At 44.2% G+C, this 19,067-nt stretch overlaps 1 protein-coding gene across 1 annotated transcript in view; it reads left to right on the forward strand.

Moving 5' to 3' along the window:
• The first annotated feature begins 629 nt into the window (after positions 1 to 629).
• Positions 630 to 19,067, forward strand: part of LOC126215230 (trypsin beta-like) — a 31,304-nt gene continuing 12,866 nt past the window's right edge. Inside the window, exons 1-3 of the mRNA XM_049941896.1 lie at positions 630 to 761; positions 8,492 to 8,641; positions 18,346 to 18,629. Coding sequence (XP_049797853.1) covers positions 665 to 761; positions 8,492 to 8,641; positions 18,346 to 18,629 — 531 coding nt within the window. The 5' untranslated portion in view covers positions 630 to 664. The remainder of the gene's footprint in view (positions 762 to 8,491; positions 8,642 to 18,345; positions 18,630 to 19,067) is intronic.

Below are 19,067 nucleotides of genomic sequence, written 5' to 3' on the forward strand. Positions count from 1 at the left end.
ATATGGAGGGGCATGTGGTCAGCAAACTGCTCTCCTTGCCGTATGTCAGTTTATGAGACCGGCCTCTACCACCAAGCAAAACAATTATTCCAAGAGTCCCATAACACAGTCAGGAAATAATTTATTCCGACTTATGTCGCACGCTAAACAAACTATGAGAAAACCCAGCAATACCGCTAACATCTTTCGCGAACTAGGTAGCATTGAGCGAGTTTTGAAAATACCCCCCCCCCCCCCCCCCCACGTGAGACGAGTTTTGCAAGAACGGGCTGTATTCTCTGTGATATAAGTGTGGAATAAAGCCAGTTTTGCTAAAGGCGGCTGCACAGTTTTTTAGAGAAAGCTGAACAGTGTATGTTAAGAAAAAAAATTATTTTTTGCGAAAAAAAGATGAATGAAGTGAGTTTTTCAAAAACGCTCGTTAGTTGTGGTCCTAAGAATAGGATGTGATATGAGAGAAGTGGAGTTTCATAATAACGGATGTTTTCAGTGTTACTGCAGAGAGAGAGAGAGAGAGAGAGAGAGAGAAAGAGAGAGAGAGAGAGAGTGGAGGGCAACAGAACACTCGAGACGAGTACCAAGTCCGGCTGCACGGCGCCAGATAAGCGTGCTCTGTGCTCTGCCACAGGGACCTGGACACAGCTGCGGTCGCCCAGTCCCCACCATGACGTCCCTCAGGCTGGTCGCTCTCTGCGGCTCGCTGCCGCCGCTGCTGTTGCTGCTGCTCTGTACTGCGGCCGCCACGGCAGCTCAAGCACCAGGTACGCAGGTACCTCACCACTTCACCCTACGTCGCCTTGTGTTGTGTTCCTGGTACGGTCCGCCGAATGCCGGTAGTCACTAAAGCAAGGGTGCGGATATCGGCGGGTATACCCGAAATAGTAGTTACTGCATCTGCATTTACATATACATGATGACTCTGTAATTCACAATTAAGTGCCACCATTAAGCTAATTCTCTACCGTTACACTCTCGAACAGCGCTCGGGAAAAACAAACAGTTAAATCTATCAGTACGAGTTCTGATTTCTCTTATTCTATTATGATGATCGTTGCTCCCTATGTAGTTGGGTGGCAACAAAATGTTTTCGTTCTCTGAGGAGAAAGTAGGTGACTGAAATTTCACAAGAAGGTCCCGCGCAACGACAAACCCCTTTATTTTAATGACTGCCACCCCAATTCGTTTATCATGTCCGTAGCACTCAATTCCCTATTACGCGGGAATACAAAACAAACCACTCTTCTTTCAACTTTATCGATGTCCTCCGTCAATCCTATCTAATACGGGTCCCACACCGCGCAACAATTCTCTAGAAGAGGACGGACAAGTGTAACGTAAGCGGTCTCTTCAGTAGACCTTTTACATTTTCTGCCGATAAATCGCTGTCTTTGGTTTGCTTTCCCCACATCATCATGCACGTGATTGCCCCAATTTGAGTTATTCGTAATTATAATACCTGAGTATTGAGTTAAATTTATAGCTTTTAGATTTGTGTGATTTATCGCGTAACTGAAATTTAGCGGATTCTCTTTAGTGCTCCTGTGCATGACTTCACACTGTTCGTGATTTAGAGTCAAGTGTCACTTTTTACACCATACGGATATCTGGTGTAAATCATTTTGCGATTCGTTTTCATCATCTGATGACTTTACATGACGGTAAATGACAGAATCATCTGCGAACAATCTAAGAGGATTCTTCAGATGGTCTCCTAAACCGTTTGTGTAGATGAGGAACAACAGAAAGCCCGTAACACTTTCTTGGGGAACGCCATGCGTGGTATAACTTCTGTTTTACTCGGTGACTTTCCGTCAGTGATTACGAACTGTGACCTTTCTGACAGGAAATTACGAATCCAGTCGCACGGCTGAGACAAGAGTCCGCAGGCAAGTAATTTAATTACAAGTCACTCGTGAGGGACGGTGTCAAAAGCCTTCAGGAAATCCAAAAACGTGGAATCGATTTGACTTACCCAGTCGATAGCACTTCGTGTCTAAAAGTTAAAGCACAGCGTCAGTAGTACGATCTTCGTGTATTTTAGCCTTACAATACGTTAAAGCAGCCCCATAGTCAGGAAATGGGTGTAGGTGAACGAATTCTGGGATCCTGCACCGACGGCCTAGACCAGTTTCAAGTGAATGTACGCAGGTGACGTAGTAGTCTGTTAATTGGATGCGACTTTAACTGCCGAGTGTAGACTGGGACGTCTATGAGATTGATTGCAGTGGGTACAGATAGTCTTACGAGGTATATCGCATACATTATCGATAGAAGGCAACAGGAAGATTTCATATTTCTAGATTTTAGGAAAGCATTAGACATGGTGTCCCACGGTAGAATGTTGACGGAGGTCCGACAATGCAGTTTAGGATCCCATTTATGTGAGCGGATCGAAGACTTTTAAAGTAATAGAATCCAGTACGTGGTCCTCGACGAGCAGTGTTGATCAGAGACAAGGGTACAGTCAATAGTGCCCCAGGGGAGTGTGACAGGACCGCTTTTATTGTCTGTATTCACAAATATTGTGACGGAAGGGTGGGCAGCAATCTGCTGTTGTTTGCCGATGACGCCGTGGTGTACGGGAGAGAATGGAAGTCGAGTGGCTGTACGAGCGTACGACTTGGACAGAAGTTCTAGTTGATGTTATGAATGGCAGCTTGCTCCAAAAGTAGAAAAATGTAAGCTAATGCGGATGAGTAGGAAAAAAGATTATTGTAACGTTCGAATACAGCATTAGTAGCATGCAGCTTGACAATGTAACGCTGCAAAGCGATGTGAAATGGAATGAGCGCGTCAGGTTGGTAGTAGGGAGGTGAATGCTCGACTTCGTTTTTTGGGAGAATTCTGGGAAAGTGTAGCTCATGCATAAAGGAGACGCTTTATAGCTGTATAGCATTCCTGAGTACTGCTCCAGTGTTTGGGATCTTCACCAGGTAAGCCTGAATGAAGATTTCGAAGCAATTCAGAGGTGTGCTACTAGATTTGTCACTGGCAGGTTCGGTCAGCGTGCAGGTATTACGGAAATGCTTTGGGAACTCAAATAGGAATCCCTGGATACGACGCAAGGCTCTATTACAGAAATTTAGGGAACAGGCAGCTGAGACCGACTGCGGAACGATTCTGCTGCCACCAACGTACCTTTCGCGAAAGTACCACGACGATAAGATGAGATAAATCAGGACTCATATGAAGGCTTATAGAGAGTCTTTTTTCCTCGCTCTGTTTGCAAGTCCAACAAGATACCAAATGACTAATAGTGGTAGAGGGTACCCTCCACCACCACCGTACGGTGGCTTGCCGACCTGCAGTATGTAGATGTGCTTTTGAACACGTCTTGGGAAGATACTTCGACAACCCACACACAATGGAAATATTTTAGAGCCGGCCGCTGTGGCCGAGCTGTTCTAGGCGTTCCAGTCCGGTACCGCTCTGCTGCTACGGTCGCAGATTTGAATCCTGCCTCGGGCATGGATATGTGCGATGTCCTTAGGTTAGTTAGGCTTAAGTAGTTCTAAGTCTAGGGGACTGATGACCTCAGATGTTAAGTCTCATAGCTCAGAGCCTTTTGAACCATTTTGAAATGTTTTAGATTTTGTAGCTACATACAGGTCTGACCTTACCGACGGCGTCAGTATAGAGACAGGGATTAGTCGCCATCATCTCGCCATACTGACTGTGGTTACTAAAGATAATAAATACGTGAAGAAGGCTAGGAGACTATTTATGCCAGAAGAAGCAAGCAAGCAGCTTGTGGCATCCCATTCAGAAAATAAATGGACATTACTTTGTTTCAATTTGACGGAAGTAGAAAAATCATGTATACAGTTGTTTAAACTTTGTAACTCATGCTTTGGAGAAGTATGTGCGGAGTTTAGTGGGTTGAGGGCGAAAAAGACCCATTGTAGTTTGACAACGAAATTCGGAAATTGCTGAGGAAGCAAAGGCTGTTGCACTCTCGGTTCAAAAGAGAACGAGCAAATGACGACAGCTGACTGTGCGACCGTGAATAGAAGATCTATGCGCGAGACATACAATAATTCCCAGCGCCGTACTTTAACAAAAGATCTAACAGAGAAAATTCTGGTCTTACGTAAAATCTCTAAGCGCGTCGAAGGCTTATATCCAGTCACTCGTTGACCAGTCTGGTGCAGCAGTAGAAGATAGCAATACAAAAGCCGAAGTTTTAAATTTCGTATTTAAGAAATTACTCGCCCAGGAGGATTGTACAAACAGTGTCGTCTGACCGTCGGGCAGATTCCCGTATGGACGACATAGTAATAAGCATACCTGGAGTAGAGAAACAAGTGAAACAGTTGAAAGTAAATAAGTCGCCAAGTGCTGATAATCCCAGTTCTTCACTTAAAACTTCCGGGCCGATAGGCCGTGCTCGGTGTATAAAACTCTCCGCTGACGTTTCGTCTCCGACTGCGGGACACATCCCCCGAGGAAAAGCGGCGAACTGCAAAGGCAACTCGAGGAAGCGCTGATTATATAGGCAGTGCAGAGGGCGCCACTGTCCATCACGTGGCGTCGGCAATGAGACTGTCTCTGGTAATGCCAACATTCTCGACTGAAAGTAATCGATCGTCACGCTTCCGGTGCAACGCTGACTTCCAAATTTTATCAAAGAAAATTCCGCACTGGCTGTATGACTGATTTTTATTAAATCTGCGACCGGTTTCGCACCATTTATCGGTGCATCCTCAGGCAATATATGCTATTTATAACACAGTAACGTTGAACATTGCCCTGTAGCCACTCCTCACTCCAACTGCAGGCGTCTCAAACCATTACAGAGCATCCACCAGCTTGAGCAGTACCCTGATGACATGCAGGGTCCATGGATTGATGAGGTTGTCTCCATACCCGTACACGTCCATCGGCTCAATAACCTTTGAAACGAGACGCGTCAGGCTAGGCAACATGTTTCCAGTCATCAGCAGTCCAATGTCGGTGTTGATGGGCCCAGGTGAGACGCAAAGCTTCGTGTCGTGCAGTCATCAAGGGTAAACGAGTGGGCCTTCGGCTCCGAAAGCCTATGTTCCGATGAATGGTTCGCACGCTGACACTCGTCAATGGTCCAGCATAAATCTGCAGAAATCTGGAAGGGTTGCACTTCTGTCAAGTTGAACGATTCTCTTCAGTCGTCGTTGACCCCGTTCTTGTAGCATCTTTTAGCGGCCGCAGCGATGTCGGAGATTTGATGTTTCACAGAATTCCTGATATTCACGTACACTCGTGAAATGGTCGTAAGGGAAAATCGCCACTTCACCGTTACCTCATAGATGCTGTGTCCCATCGCTCGTGCGCCGACTATAACACGACGTTCAAACACACTTAGATCTTGATAACCTGCCATTGTAGCAGCAGTAACCGACCTAACAGCTGCGCCAGACACTTATTGTCTTATATAGGCGTTGCCGACCGTAGCGCCGTATTCCGCCTGTTTACATATCTCTGTATATGAATGTGCGTGCCTATACCAATTTCTTTGACGTTTACGCTACGCAACCAGCAGGTGCAAAGGATATTTTTGATTCTGTAGAATATCACGCAAAATTCAGAATTATTTTCCCTCGATTACTCGCAAATGTGGCCCACTAGGGCGCGTCGTTGCTGCGTGTGATACCTGGGACCTTAATTTAAAAAAATTATATAGATGGTTTTCAAAAAGTTCATTCCACCGCTGGGGATCTCTCCTTGTCAGATGGCATCCAATGACTACAGTCAGTTCATTGTGAGAACAATCCTGATGTAGATATTACGTTACATATTCTTCTGTACTGTCTATTACCTCACTAGATTTTATTTTTAGCGGAGCGTCAGCTATGTGTAGGTAGGTACAATAGTAAAGTTGACGTTCCATCTCTGAATCTAAACAAGACATTTCATCAGTGGAACTGCCATCTTAAACACTGATATGTGGCCGATCAACATTACAATCTATGAAGCCATCCAATTACTACTTTTTTTCTTCCTCTTTAGTACAGGTTGTTCTGCCTTCCACCAGCTTTCGGCAGTGAAGTGCGGCAGAGCTTTGTGCATTAATTTATGCACATTTGGTAGTTAAAATGTCGTATCATTCTTTGTGATATATCCGTCAATTTGGCTCCTAAAACGTTCTGAGAGGTTCAAATTGCTGTGTTATGGCGGTAACCTAACGACAATGTGACCTCCAGACTATGCCGCTTCATCAGTTTACTGATCTGCAATGTAATCTTCAGCCTCTTTCAGTAATTCACGCTTAATCTCAATAGGATCGACATGTGCTCCCTTTCCCTTCAGGCAGTCTGCAGTGTCTTCCTTCATTCCTCCAAGATTTTTCTGTCCTCCACTCAACCCTAAAACTACGACACCAAGCATTGACCATAACTATAACACTGTTGAGCTCTAATTTGGATAAAATATCTTTGAACCGTGTTAGGAACCCTTCACTATTCGTATCTTCATGATAATCTCCACTCTTTTTTAATCCAAAAATCAATTCAGCATCTTCCACAAAACCACAGTTGTTTTCTATATGAGCTGTAATCAGCCTTTTTCCTTTTCCCGTCGGGTGTTATAACCCCTCTGATAAACCTGCAACAAAATCGTGTCTCTTATCAGTCACTGTTTTGTCAGTCCACACATTTTGTGCCACATGCCCAGCATTAACCATTGTTTTGTCAGGGGAATAAATCTTCCGTCCGAACTGTTGAATCTGCTGGAGATAACTTCTCCTCCACATACCAATATCCACTCTATCTGTAATTATGCCATTTCGTTTATTGCTTTCGAATCGAAAACCAATATCTTTTATCGGTTTATAAAATTCATTATTTTAAAAGCAGGCAAGTCATCATCATTATTTACCGCTTGAAGTATCTTGCTTACTGGAGGTGATTCGTTCCTGAAAAAAAATGCATGCAACTCTGACCGTACATCACTTTTATCGAAATAGTCACATTTTCCTAAAACATGTGATGGACGTTTTCTTGTCTTTTCTGGAATTGACAGCTTGTGCGTACACATTACATTTGTCATTGCTGCTAGTTCCTTTACCATTAGCGACGGATTTTCCTCCGATAACTTCACAAAAACATTGAGAACTACCAATTTCTCATTCCTTTATAACGGTGTACTTCTTCTATGTTTCACAAAAGACCGTGACGCAGTTTCAGTCATTTTTACCATACACATGGGAAACATGAGAGAATGAGAAGCACCACAATGACTGCCAGCGCGATTGTTGCGAAGCGGTTGGGGAGGGGAAACTTCCCGCTGTTTCCTTCAGTACTCACAACGGGAGAGATTCTCTGCTCCCTCCTTCTTCAGAATGACATATACAGTGTGGTCAGAAAATGTCTGAAACGCTTGTAGGGATGTTGCACGGCGGTTTGTACTGAGATAGAATGCTACGAAAAAAGTTCGATACGTTACGCCGTTTCCGAGTTATTTAGCATTGGAGTTAGCCAAACAGATCGTCGCGCGCGTAAATTCAAGTTTCAGCTAACGAGACAAAGCAGTCGTTGGGCAACACCGCCCCTGGCAGGCCGCTTCAATGTGAGCGCTCGACGCCCCGATAGGCTAACTTCAATGCTAAATTACTCGGAAACGGCGTAACGTATCGAACTTCTTTCGTTAACATTCATATCTGAGTACAACCCGCCCTGCTACATCCCCACAAGCATTTCACACATTTTCTGACCACCCTGTATAACTGAACACTCCTGTACAGGAACTTAGGAACTGAGTATTGTCACATACAATGTGTCATTTTCCTCCGCGCACTCGCCTTACTCTCAAATGTGTAAGACAGAATATCATTTCGGTAAACATTAAGAAAAAAAAATTAGAGTGGCACCCACAACTTTACTTACAATTCAGTTACTGCGCTAACACAACTGCGTGTATTTGGTGATATTTTTATAATGATCTATGCCATGTTTTTTATATTTACTAGGACCGTTCAACAAGTAATGAACCATATTTTTTTAAAAAGCATTTAATATACATAGAGAAACGTCCTTGTTGGTACTTAACATTTGATATTCGTTCTGTGTGCCGGTGAGGTCGCTGATATGGAGCACCTGGCAGTAGGTGGCAGCACAATGCACCTAATACGAAAAACGTATGTCTTTGGGGGAGTCCGGGTACTTTTGATCACATAGTGTAACTAAAGCTCAAAACTGCTACAGCGTGTATTTAAAGCAAACCTGATTTCCCTCATCATAGTTGCATTACTAGCTATTGGCGCAAAATTTGAATAGACATCAACTTTCAAATGTAGAAACTCACCTATCAAGTTTCTTTTACGTCGCACAACTCGTTCATGGTGCTGAGATATTTTTTCATGCGTGTACAGTGAGACATAAGTGTCGTATACCATTGTAGAGAGGGGTGACTTTGTGCAGGCGAATGAAACCCTTTCCGTTCAGGTGGCTGAACCCCCCAGCCACCCGTGCACAAGACCGTTTGTTTACAGCGATGCTGTTGCGTTGCCGTGTTTCAGAGGACGTGGAGGAGGACCGCGTGCTGGGTCAGAACGCGTCGCTGTCTTCCTTCCCGTGGCAGGCGACCGTCGAGTTCAGCGGCTCGCCGCGCTGCAGCGGCTCCATCCTGACGCCCACCATGGTGCTCACCGCCGCTCACTGCACCATCGGTGAGCTCGGCCGCCACTGCCTGGCCCGGCTCCCTGCCGCCCAACCTTCTTCCAACACTGATATTTTACACCACTGGCCATTAAAATTGCTACGCCAAGAAGAAATGCAGATGATAAACGGGTATTCATGGGACAAATATATTATACTAGAACTGAAATGGATTACATTTTCACGCAATTTGGGTGCATAGATCCTGAGAAATCAGTACCCAGAACAACCACCTCTCGCCGTAATAACGGCGATACGCCTGCGCATTGAGTCAAACAGAGCTTGGATAGCGTGTACAGGTACAGCTGCCCGTGCAGCTTCAACACGATAGCACAGTTCATCAAGAGTAGTGACTGGCGTATTGTGACGAGCCAGTTGCTCGGCCACCATTGACCAGACGTTTTCAATTGGTGAGAGATCTGGAGAATGTGCTGGCCAGGGCAGCAGTGGACATTTTCTGTATCCAGAAAGGCCCGTACAGGACCTGCAACATGCGGTCGTGCACTATCCTGCTGAAATGTAGGGTTTCACAGGGATCGAATGAAGGGTAGAGCCACGGGTCGTAACACATCTGAAATGTAACGTCCACTGTTCAAAGTACCGTCAATGCGAACAAGAGGTGACCGAGACGGGTAACCAATGGCGCCCCATACCATCACGCCGGGTGATACGCCAGTATGGCGATGACGAATAGACGCTTCTAATGTGCGTTCACCGCGATGTCGCGAAACACGGATGCGACCGTCATGATGCTGTAAACAGAACCTGGATTCATCCGAAGAAATGATGTTTTGCCATTCGTGCACCCAGTTTCGTCGTTGAGTACGCCATCGCAGACGCTCCTGTCTGTGATGTAGCGTCAAGAGTAACCGCAGCCATGGTCTCCGAGCTGATAGTCCATGCTGCTGGAAACGTCGTCGAACTGTTCGGGCAGATGGTTGTTGTCTTGCAAACATCCCCATCAGTTGACTCAGGGATCGAGACGTGGCTGCACGATCCGTTACAGCCATGTGGATAAGATGCCTGTCATCTCGAGTGCTAGTGATACGAGGCAGTTGGGATCCAGCACGGCGTTCCGTATTACCCTCCTGAACTCACCGATTCCATCTTGTGCTAACAGTCATTGGATCACGATCAACGCGAGCAACAATGTCGCGATACGATAATCCGCAATCGCGATAGGCTACAATCCGACCTTTATCAAAGTCGGAAACGTGATGGTACGCATTTTTCCTCCTTACACGAGGCATCACAACAACGTTTCACCAGACAACGGCGGTCAACTGCTGTTTGTGTATGAGAAATCGGTTGCAAACTTTCCTCGTGTCAGCACATTGTAGGTGTCGCCACCGGCGCCAACCCTGTGTGAATGCTCTGAAAAGCTAATCATTTGCATATCACAGCATCTTCTTCCTGTCGGTTATATTTCGCGTCTGTAGCACCTCATCTTCGTGGTGTAGCAATTTTAATGGCCAGTAGTGTATTTAATATCCATCTAACTCCATAATATCCAATTAGCCTGATAGGGGTTCAGTTTGAAAGGTCTGTATATCTGTGTGTGTGTGTGTGTGTGTGTGTGTGTGTGTGTGTGTGTGTGTGTGTGTGTGTGTGTGTGTTTCATAAGCAAGTACTACTCCCTGAAGTAGTGATAATCAAGCTCTAATACTTTCAAGATATGTAAAATGTATACTTGTAATGTCCCAGAGAAACACAGTCTGACTCGTCAACAGAACAGAAAATGCAGTATCCAATTTCATTAATGTGACCACCTGTAAAGAGCCTGAATGACCAGCTTTTGCAGAGACGTGCAAGAAGAGTGTCAGTGACGTTCTGGAAGGTACCGACAGGGATGTGGAGGCACGCCGACTCAGTGTAGTGGCCAGCTGCGCTAGGTTTCTCGGACGAGGATCCATCGTGCGGACAGCCCGATCGATGTGGTCCCACGGATTAACGATTGGGTTTCAATGCGGGCACTTTCATGGCCAGGGGAGTACGGTAAACTCATCTTGGTGCTCTTCGAACCACACTGCGAGCTGTGCGGCACGTAGCGTTGCCCAGCTGGTGGATTCCATTGTGCTGAGGCATGTCAACCTGCCAACACCAGACATGCTCCTGGAGGGTAGATGCATACTTGTGTTGCTCCTTTGTGCCTTCCATAATGGCGAAATGACCCAGGAAGTGCCACGAAAACATTCCCCCAGGCCATAACGCTCCCTCCCCTGGCCTGGAGCCTTCTGACGATTGTTGCAAGGTTATTGCTTCCAGACATTTCCCACTATACACGCCAACAGCCATATAGATGGAGCACAAAACGTGTTTCTGCTGGAAAAGCCACCTGTAGCCACTCTGTGGATGTCCAGTTGTGATTCTGGCGTGCAAATTCCACCCTTCGTCCCCGACAAACAGCAGTCGGCATGGGTTCATGAACCAGCAAGCACCTGCTGTGGAGGCCCATACGCGGTAACGTCCACTGAATGGTCGTTGAGGAGATGCTGTTGGTAGTCTCTTGGCTCATCTTGGCGGTCAGTTGGCCAAACACATCTCTGCAGCCGTCGTTCACCCTGTCGTGTATGGGCCACGGTGCGCCACAGTTGCCTCGACGCCGATTTTGGATGTTGCCATTTTAGCATGCAGAGTATACTTTAACGACAGCGGCACACGAACAGTTTGCAAACTTAGCCGCTCCAGAAATATTTCCATCCTTGCCCAAAAAACCAATGATCTTGCCCCTTCGGATTTGAGATAAATTGCTCCGTTTCCGCATCACGACAACAGCGACTCAACAAGTCGTTGGAAGTTCCCTGCAGCCATGCTGCGTCTGCGGACGTCCATAACTGCGAAAATATTGCCGCTGCAGGATTTTGGGCACAAACTGACCTGTCTGTTATGTTCCATAAATATTCGATGTGATTCATGTTGGGGGATCTGATCAGCGGAACCATTCGCTCGCGATATCCAGAATGTTCTTCAAGTAAATCGCGAACAACTATGGCCTGGTGAAAGATGCACTGTCATCCATAGAAGTTACATCGTTGTTTTGGAACATGACGTCAGTGAATGGCTGCAAATGGTCTACAAGTAGTCGAACACCCAGAGGATCCAGTCTATTCCATGTAAAAACAGCTAATACCACCAGCTTGCGCAGTCCCATTTTGACAACTTGGGTCCATTGCTTCACGGGGTCTTCTCCAAACTTGAACCCTACCATCAGCTCTTACCAGCTGAAATCGGGACTCATATGAACGAGCGACGGTTTTAGGATTCAACAGATATTGATTTCTGTGGCTATTTCAGGTACTGTTGCTTGTCTGGTAGCACTGACAGCTGTACGCAAATGTCACTGATCTCGGACGTTAAGTCGGCCACTGCGATGTCCATGGTGAGAGATAGTGTTGGACATTTGGCATACTCGTCACACTGTTGACACGTTCCATCTCGGAATATCGATTTTGCTAACCACTTACGAAAAGGAATGTGCCATGTGTCTACTCCAACAACCATTCCACTTTCTAGTCTGTTTATTCCCGCCGTGTGGCCATAATCACGTCGGAAGCCTTTTCACATGAACCATCTGAATACAAATGACAGCTCCGCCAATGTAGTGCCCTTTTACACCTTGTATACGTGAAACTACTACCATCTGTATATGTGCATATCGCTATCCTATGACTTCTGTAACGTCAGTGTAGAAGCTTCTGAAATGTGGTGCGACAGGAGGGTGATGAAGATTTGATAGGCAGATCGAATAACTAACGATGCATTGAATCGAATGCGGCAAAAAAAAAAAAAAAAAAAAAAAAAAAAATACTGTAGCCCAATAAGAAGGCATCCTTTGATAAGACACATTATGAGGAATCGTGAATTTGGTAATGGAGGGAGGTGAGGAGGGTAAAAATTGTAGAGAGAAACCAATGTTTGATTACAGTGAACAGGTTCAAGTGATGAAGAGATTTAAGGCTTCTGCATGGTAGACTGCCACGGGGAGCTGCATCAAAAACATCTTCCGACTGAAGACCACTAACGAGGAGAACACAGCAAGTGCCATAACGCGATTCCCCAGAAACTTCGTCCAGTGGCAGAGGAGCCAAAATGTTACCAAACTCTTCGTAAATTTGATGCGATGTTGTAATCACTGAAATAGCATCACATGGCCACACACTCACCAGATTTTCTTTTCCTTTGCTGATTCATCTGATTCATTCTATAACGTTTTAGTCCGGCTAACTAGCGGTAGAGCTGTATATATTGACGTTACATAAAAGATCTATTTGGGCTGCGCCGAAATCCCACCGAGTGCGTATTAGAGTCTCGATCAGGGGCAAGCAATTACGTGCTCCCCGGCGTATTTAAACACAGTTACACGTAGGGATATATCAGTTCCTATTCCGGTATTAATCATAGCTTCAGTACATGCACAACACCAATATCTCCACTGAAGTTTATCAGAGTACTAGAGCCTAATAGTTCGTAACAGAGCGATAATTTGTTAATGCGGCAAAGAGTACTTATGCCCGCCGCGTTCCTTGGACAATCAATGTCGTCGCACAGAGAACTATTTACTGAGTACACAATACTGAATCGATTGAAATAAGTTATTAACGCAGTAATAACACTGAATGCTGGTTTATTGCACTATTTTCACATCCTAATATTGCCGTAAGGAAGTAGCTTTTCCTATCTCGGTGGAATTAATGACGTATATTTCAGTCCAAGATATTAAGCAAGTTCCAGAGTCCATTAACTTATACGATAGTTAATTCTTTTCTCACAATTCGATTTCAATGTTTAGACTCTGTATCGGTCCATCATTAATAGTTTCTAACTTTGGGTAATGTCCAGTCTTTTATTCAAAATATTCAATTTAAGACAATTTCGAATCTCACTATCTGGATTCTACGTGATATCCTATTTGAAGTTACCGATTTACCTCTTACAAGTTCAGTGCGTCGTAGTAGATCGCAACTCTTCAGCGTTCAAAAAACAATCTCGTCTCGCGCACGTATACGAGCAGCACACGCTGAAGTACGACTTGATCCGCAAACTCTCGTAACTCAGTAACAATGCATGGCTCTTTCTTAGATATTACATACGATTCTCAAAGAGTACTCATAAGGAGTATTCTTCGAGATCGTTCGTCCTACTCCGTTATTTCTAATTACGATACTTTGCGATCTACTATGATTTTATTTTGAAACTAATGGGATTCTATCTTCTTTCTTTCTTTCTTTTTCAAAACATTAATACTTGGTACTGAATTTCTTTTCTATCTACGTGCTACTATTCAAGCAACATTATTCTAAAAGGGGCTTTTTTTGTCTTTTTTTCATTTATGAAATTTGGAACTTGATTATTTGGGACTTTTGGGGCTTTGCGGTACTATTTTTATATTGTTCATTTTTCGTCTAAAGGAAGCGGCGTGACACTTCTTAATGATTCACATTTTTATCAGGCTGTGCAGTATTGAGGAAAAAGAGATTTCTGATAGAAAAGAACAAACTGTGCAATTCAAGATGGTGGTATTAAAGATTTTTGTGCGGTTTATATCTACTGCATCTTCAGTGTCATTTATTTGAAACTGTCTTCAGACAATAACTGTAGAGCCAGGACTTACCAAATTTTTGTGAAAATATGAGGGCGTTCAGAGTGCGATAATGCACGCATTCTTAACACAAAATATCGTATGGAACAATACAAGTATTTTAACAACAATGAAAACTTTATTAAAACAAAACTTACGAAAACGGAGCTTATCAGGGATTAAATAAAGTAAAATTCCACTACGCTACTCGTATTATTTGACGCGAAACTTGACATTATAAATAACTAAAGTATAATGCTTCCATTTGACGAATTTACATCATCCTACAGTACTTTCAATATTATGTATACAAACAAAGATCATAGTTCATATTAATTTGTGAGAAATTTGGATTCCTAACTTATATATAAAATCGGCAGTGTCACATTAAGTTCTTCGATTTATGAGAACAGTGGCAGCTGGCCCTTGAGCCAGAATCGCCAGGTGTGTGTCGATTATATCGGCAGCTGTTTCTTATCAATTAATGAAAAGCAATCTGTCTTAAGAGAAGAAGGAGATAAATTCCCAAGTACCTTAATCTTGAAGTATCATACGCCTCTGTCAAGTGGCTCCACGGCTGGAATAGCACTAATACATTGAAAATGTGTCGCTGTGTCAGACTAGGTACTTTTGCACTGATTTTTGTCGAAATTACTGAAAACGTCACCATAGGCAGACCAATGGATGGGCGTGGTTAGTGACAACTAACAAGTGCAGTAAAGGAGCTGCTCTCGTAGTTCTGGTATTATCGCCCGATTCTTCTGAGATAACAGATTATTTGAGACGTGCTGTTCGTGGTAGACGACATCAGTGAATTCTGAAGTGCGCTGGCGTATCGCTAACAGCCTTGACCCAGACACAGGACGAAAGGAATAACATGCCACTGACCCCTAGCAAACTTCCTCACTCAACAGCAGAAACGTGAGGTCCGTCGCTTCTTCTCCAACGGTCCTTTCCGAGCGAGACCATTAACGACTTTGGAATGATCTCCCTCACTACATTATACAATGAAACACATGTCCACCTGAGGATGACCGTTAAGAACCTATCGTCTTAGAGAACATTAATATTCACTCTTGATTTGGCTAAGGATCACCCTTCTACATCACGACTTTTCCATTTCCCTATATCTACATTTACATGTATACTCCGCAACACACCACATGGTGCATGTCGGAGGGTATTTTGTACCACTACTGGCCATTCCTCTCATTGTCCTTTCATTAGAAAAAAGGAAAAATTTTTAATACAAATTCTTAAAAGTATTTGTCAAACAAAACTGTGAAACTTTTTTTAAAAAAAGTCAGTATTCACATGGTTAGCCCTCAAAGAATCGGGAAGCTACGATGTACAATAGTTTTTATGAAATCCTATTCTAATAAAAACTGAATTTTAATTAACTGTGCGTCGCCTCAGGATGTACCTGTTATGGTGCAAAATCCGTAGTGTTCCCAATAAAGAACTACTTAACATATTTGTAGAATAAAAACCCCACAGTACTTATAAGTTAGTAGCTCCTCCTCTTCTTCACAGTTGGCGGCACCTCAAGTTTTAAGCTTCGTAACCAGTCGTGAAATAAATTAAGAAAATTACTGGCAACAGAAGCTGATATTTATTCTGTAACCACGTTCTTCAGTTCCGAGTGTTCATCTGATCAAATATTTTGCTACTGCATCACAGTTAAAGCAGCTTGAAGAGTCTTCATTAAGTTTAAATCCCATAATCCATAAGAATTTTTTTTACTACAAAGAAGTTTGATAAAACGTTGTGTAGGTGCAATGAGATGGCATGAATAGAAAGACGGCTCTGGGATTTCCGGAGACGATCCATGCGCTGCTGATTACTGTAACAGCAGCCATTGTTAGCCAGTTTATGATCTAACCTCAATTTCTTCCTGTAAAGGAATTGTGAACAATCTGTGAAGAGCATCAATATGCCTAAACCCCCACACAAAACACTGATCCACTATGTGGCAGTTAAACGCAGAAAAATTCCATACATTTGCATCTTTCTGCCAAGGAGTTAAATTCTTTTGCAACAGACCGTCACCTTGTAATGGTTCTTTACTTGCGAAACCATTACCACCCGCCAACCCTATTTTTCGATACCGTAGATTAATGAATATTTTTCTACGTAATGTCTCATATTTTTCACTCTATTCAAATTTGGTTTCATTTTTGTATGTGTACGTCGATATTTTGAGATGTTGAAATCGATATAATATCTCGTGTGAATATCTTTGTACTTATTGAAATCTTTGATGCTGGCTTGTGTCTTTTGGCGCGGAAGCGTGCAGAGTAGTCAAGTTTTTGTGTTGAATATGAACAGTCTTGACTTTGTGTTGGAAATGAAAAGATGAGTCTGAGTTGTGGACAATGAAAAATGTTATGAGTTTTATTAAGAGCAGTAACGGCTGCGAAACTGTATGATGAACTAATGTTTTGAACATGCGAAAATATAAAAAGTTTAATGAATGTGAATTTTTGTGAAAAGTGAGTGTCAAGAATTATTGCCACGTGACCATTGTTTAAAAAAGTATGAATCACATTACAATGAAAAACATAAATAATCAAATTAATCCTGAAAGATTGTCTTCGTAAGCTCTTCAAGTCGGCATAATTACCATCCGAGTGCCTTTCGCACCAACAACGATAGTCATGCTACCTAGATAACATTTTTAATTACGAGCCAAAGCCAGAGCGAGATCGTCGTTGGATTGCAAATACAAGATAAGTGATATTATTGTTAATTTTCTTCGGTGACTGTAATTAATTGATGTAGCAATACCTGCCACATTAAAGACCTTTTAGTTGCGCAATAAAAAGATCATACTTTGAGTGCGCGACGTGATAATTTTTGAACTAATTAACTGTTAGTGGAGGTATTGTTACAACCTCTTGGTGGAGGCGTTAAACAACAGTCTATCACACCACCGTACTGCGAACGGAGTTAATTGTAAAGAAGTTACTGATGCTGAAGTTTTATTACAGGAACAGCGAAAATGTAGGAAATGATAAAACGTTTTTTCTTTAATGATTTTGTGGGGGAGGTGGGTTCTGAGTAAGTGTAAAGTCCATTGGAAGGCGCTAAGTGCTCTGATTATCTGGATTCGGTAGTTTCGGTACACCACATCAATGTGAGGGCAGGGATTCTTGGTGACCACGCTCTTCGACTGGTTATTACTCGACAATGCCTCGACGGAGAAAGGTACCTGAGCATTCTACGGAACACGCTCCCTGGGCAGCTTGAGAATGTGGCTTTGGCCGTATGGTAGGTTATGTGGCTTCTACATGACATGAAGCACCATCCTTCTTCCGCATTACAGTTCGCCGACATATCAGTAACATCGTCCCCTGACGCTGGATGAGATGTGGAGCCCCTGTAGCATGTCCTACTGAATCACCGAACTTAAACCTCTTCTATTTTTACCTCTGGGAACATCTGAGAAGTGCTGCGTATGTTGAATCAGTCCCTGATGCGCGGACCCTTCAACAGCGTGTTCACGACGCCTGTGACGGTGTTCGGAGAGGGGACGGAACGTGCGGAAGGCTACAGCAACGCATGGCGTGACGTCTGAGCACGTCCTCCCACGGAAGCCACTCTGAACATCCGTTGTGGCGTGGATGCGATGCAGCTCTGTACTGTGTTCCGGGACGATTTTTTTTGCCATTCCACGCACACCGTCCATTACCTGGTACTTGTTCCCAGGACCTTTTTTCCTCCAATTCCAGTGAGCAGTCCGTTCCTGCAGTATGTCGGTTTTATTAATGCTCACCCCGGATGGATCTCCTCTCCATTGTCCATAGTCACTCGGTGTTTCCAAACTTACGGAGGGTAGTGTATGTCATGTAAAAGACATTCGAAACAGAAAATTCTAAGAGATTTGGAAAAACCGTTTTTCCACTGAATAAAATTGCTCAGCGCGCGCACATGTACGCAGTCTCTCACTTAAAAATTTGCCTTACTGTATTAAACCATTACTGTAAGACTGTCGCCTCTTAATGAGTAGGTTATGAGGCATTTTAACACTCCCTCAAGTCAACAGACACCGCTGGCTGCCCGTAAATATTGCAGTGGAGTTTTGTCCCACGGGTTGCTGCTGTTGAGTAAACGAAACATGTTGTGTTGCGAGGGCAGACGGGATCGCGCAGTACATCACGGTGCGTGTGGGGACGTCGGCGCTCAACAGCGGCGGCGACGTGTACCAGGCGGACGCCATCTACATCCACCAGAACTACAAGATGTTCAGCGAGGACTACGACGTGTCGCTGCTGCCGCTGACGAGCGAGATCGCGCTGGAGGAGGGCCGCGTCGAGGTGATCCCGCTGCCCGGCAACGAGACGCTGCCGCCGGCGCTGGGGGCCGTCCTCAACGTGACCGGCTGGAGCACCGAGAACGGCACCTCTGCCGACACCCTGCAGGTACGCCTCGCCACCCTGCCCAGCGTCACCAACATCAAACAACTTTGATTCCGTAACGAACTGTTGCGCACAGCGACCGCAAACTACGAGGGTGAGTCAAATGAAAACCTTAAATTTGTAATAACGAATCGAAATATCGCTCCGATATCCTGTAAGTTGGTAAGCGTGCTACAAATGGCGTGCAGAATGGCCTGTAGGTGGCAGCATAGCGCAGATGCACACATACCGTCGCAGTATCAGCATAAAGATGGCCGCCCGACTTGCGACTTGAACCAGGGAAGAACAGCGTTCTGTTATTCGGTTTTTGCGTAGTTAAAATGTGAAACGTATCGAAATTCATCGACGAATGAAGGTATTGTACGGTGATGCATGTTTGTCACAGCAGCAAGTCTACGAATGGAGTAGGAAATTCGCAAATGGTGTGACTTCAGTGGACGA

The sequence above is a fragment of the Schistocerca nitens genome, chromosome 12, assembly GCF_023898315.1.
Source record: "Schistocerca nitens isolate TAMUIC-IGC-003100 chromosome 12, iqSchNite1.1, whole genome shotgun sequence".
In the NCBI taxonomy this organism is placed as follows: domain Eukaryota; kingdom Metazoa; phylum Arthropoda; class Insecta; order Orthoptera; family Acrididae; genus Schistocerca; species Schistocerca nitens.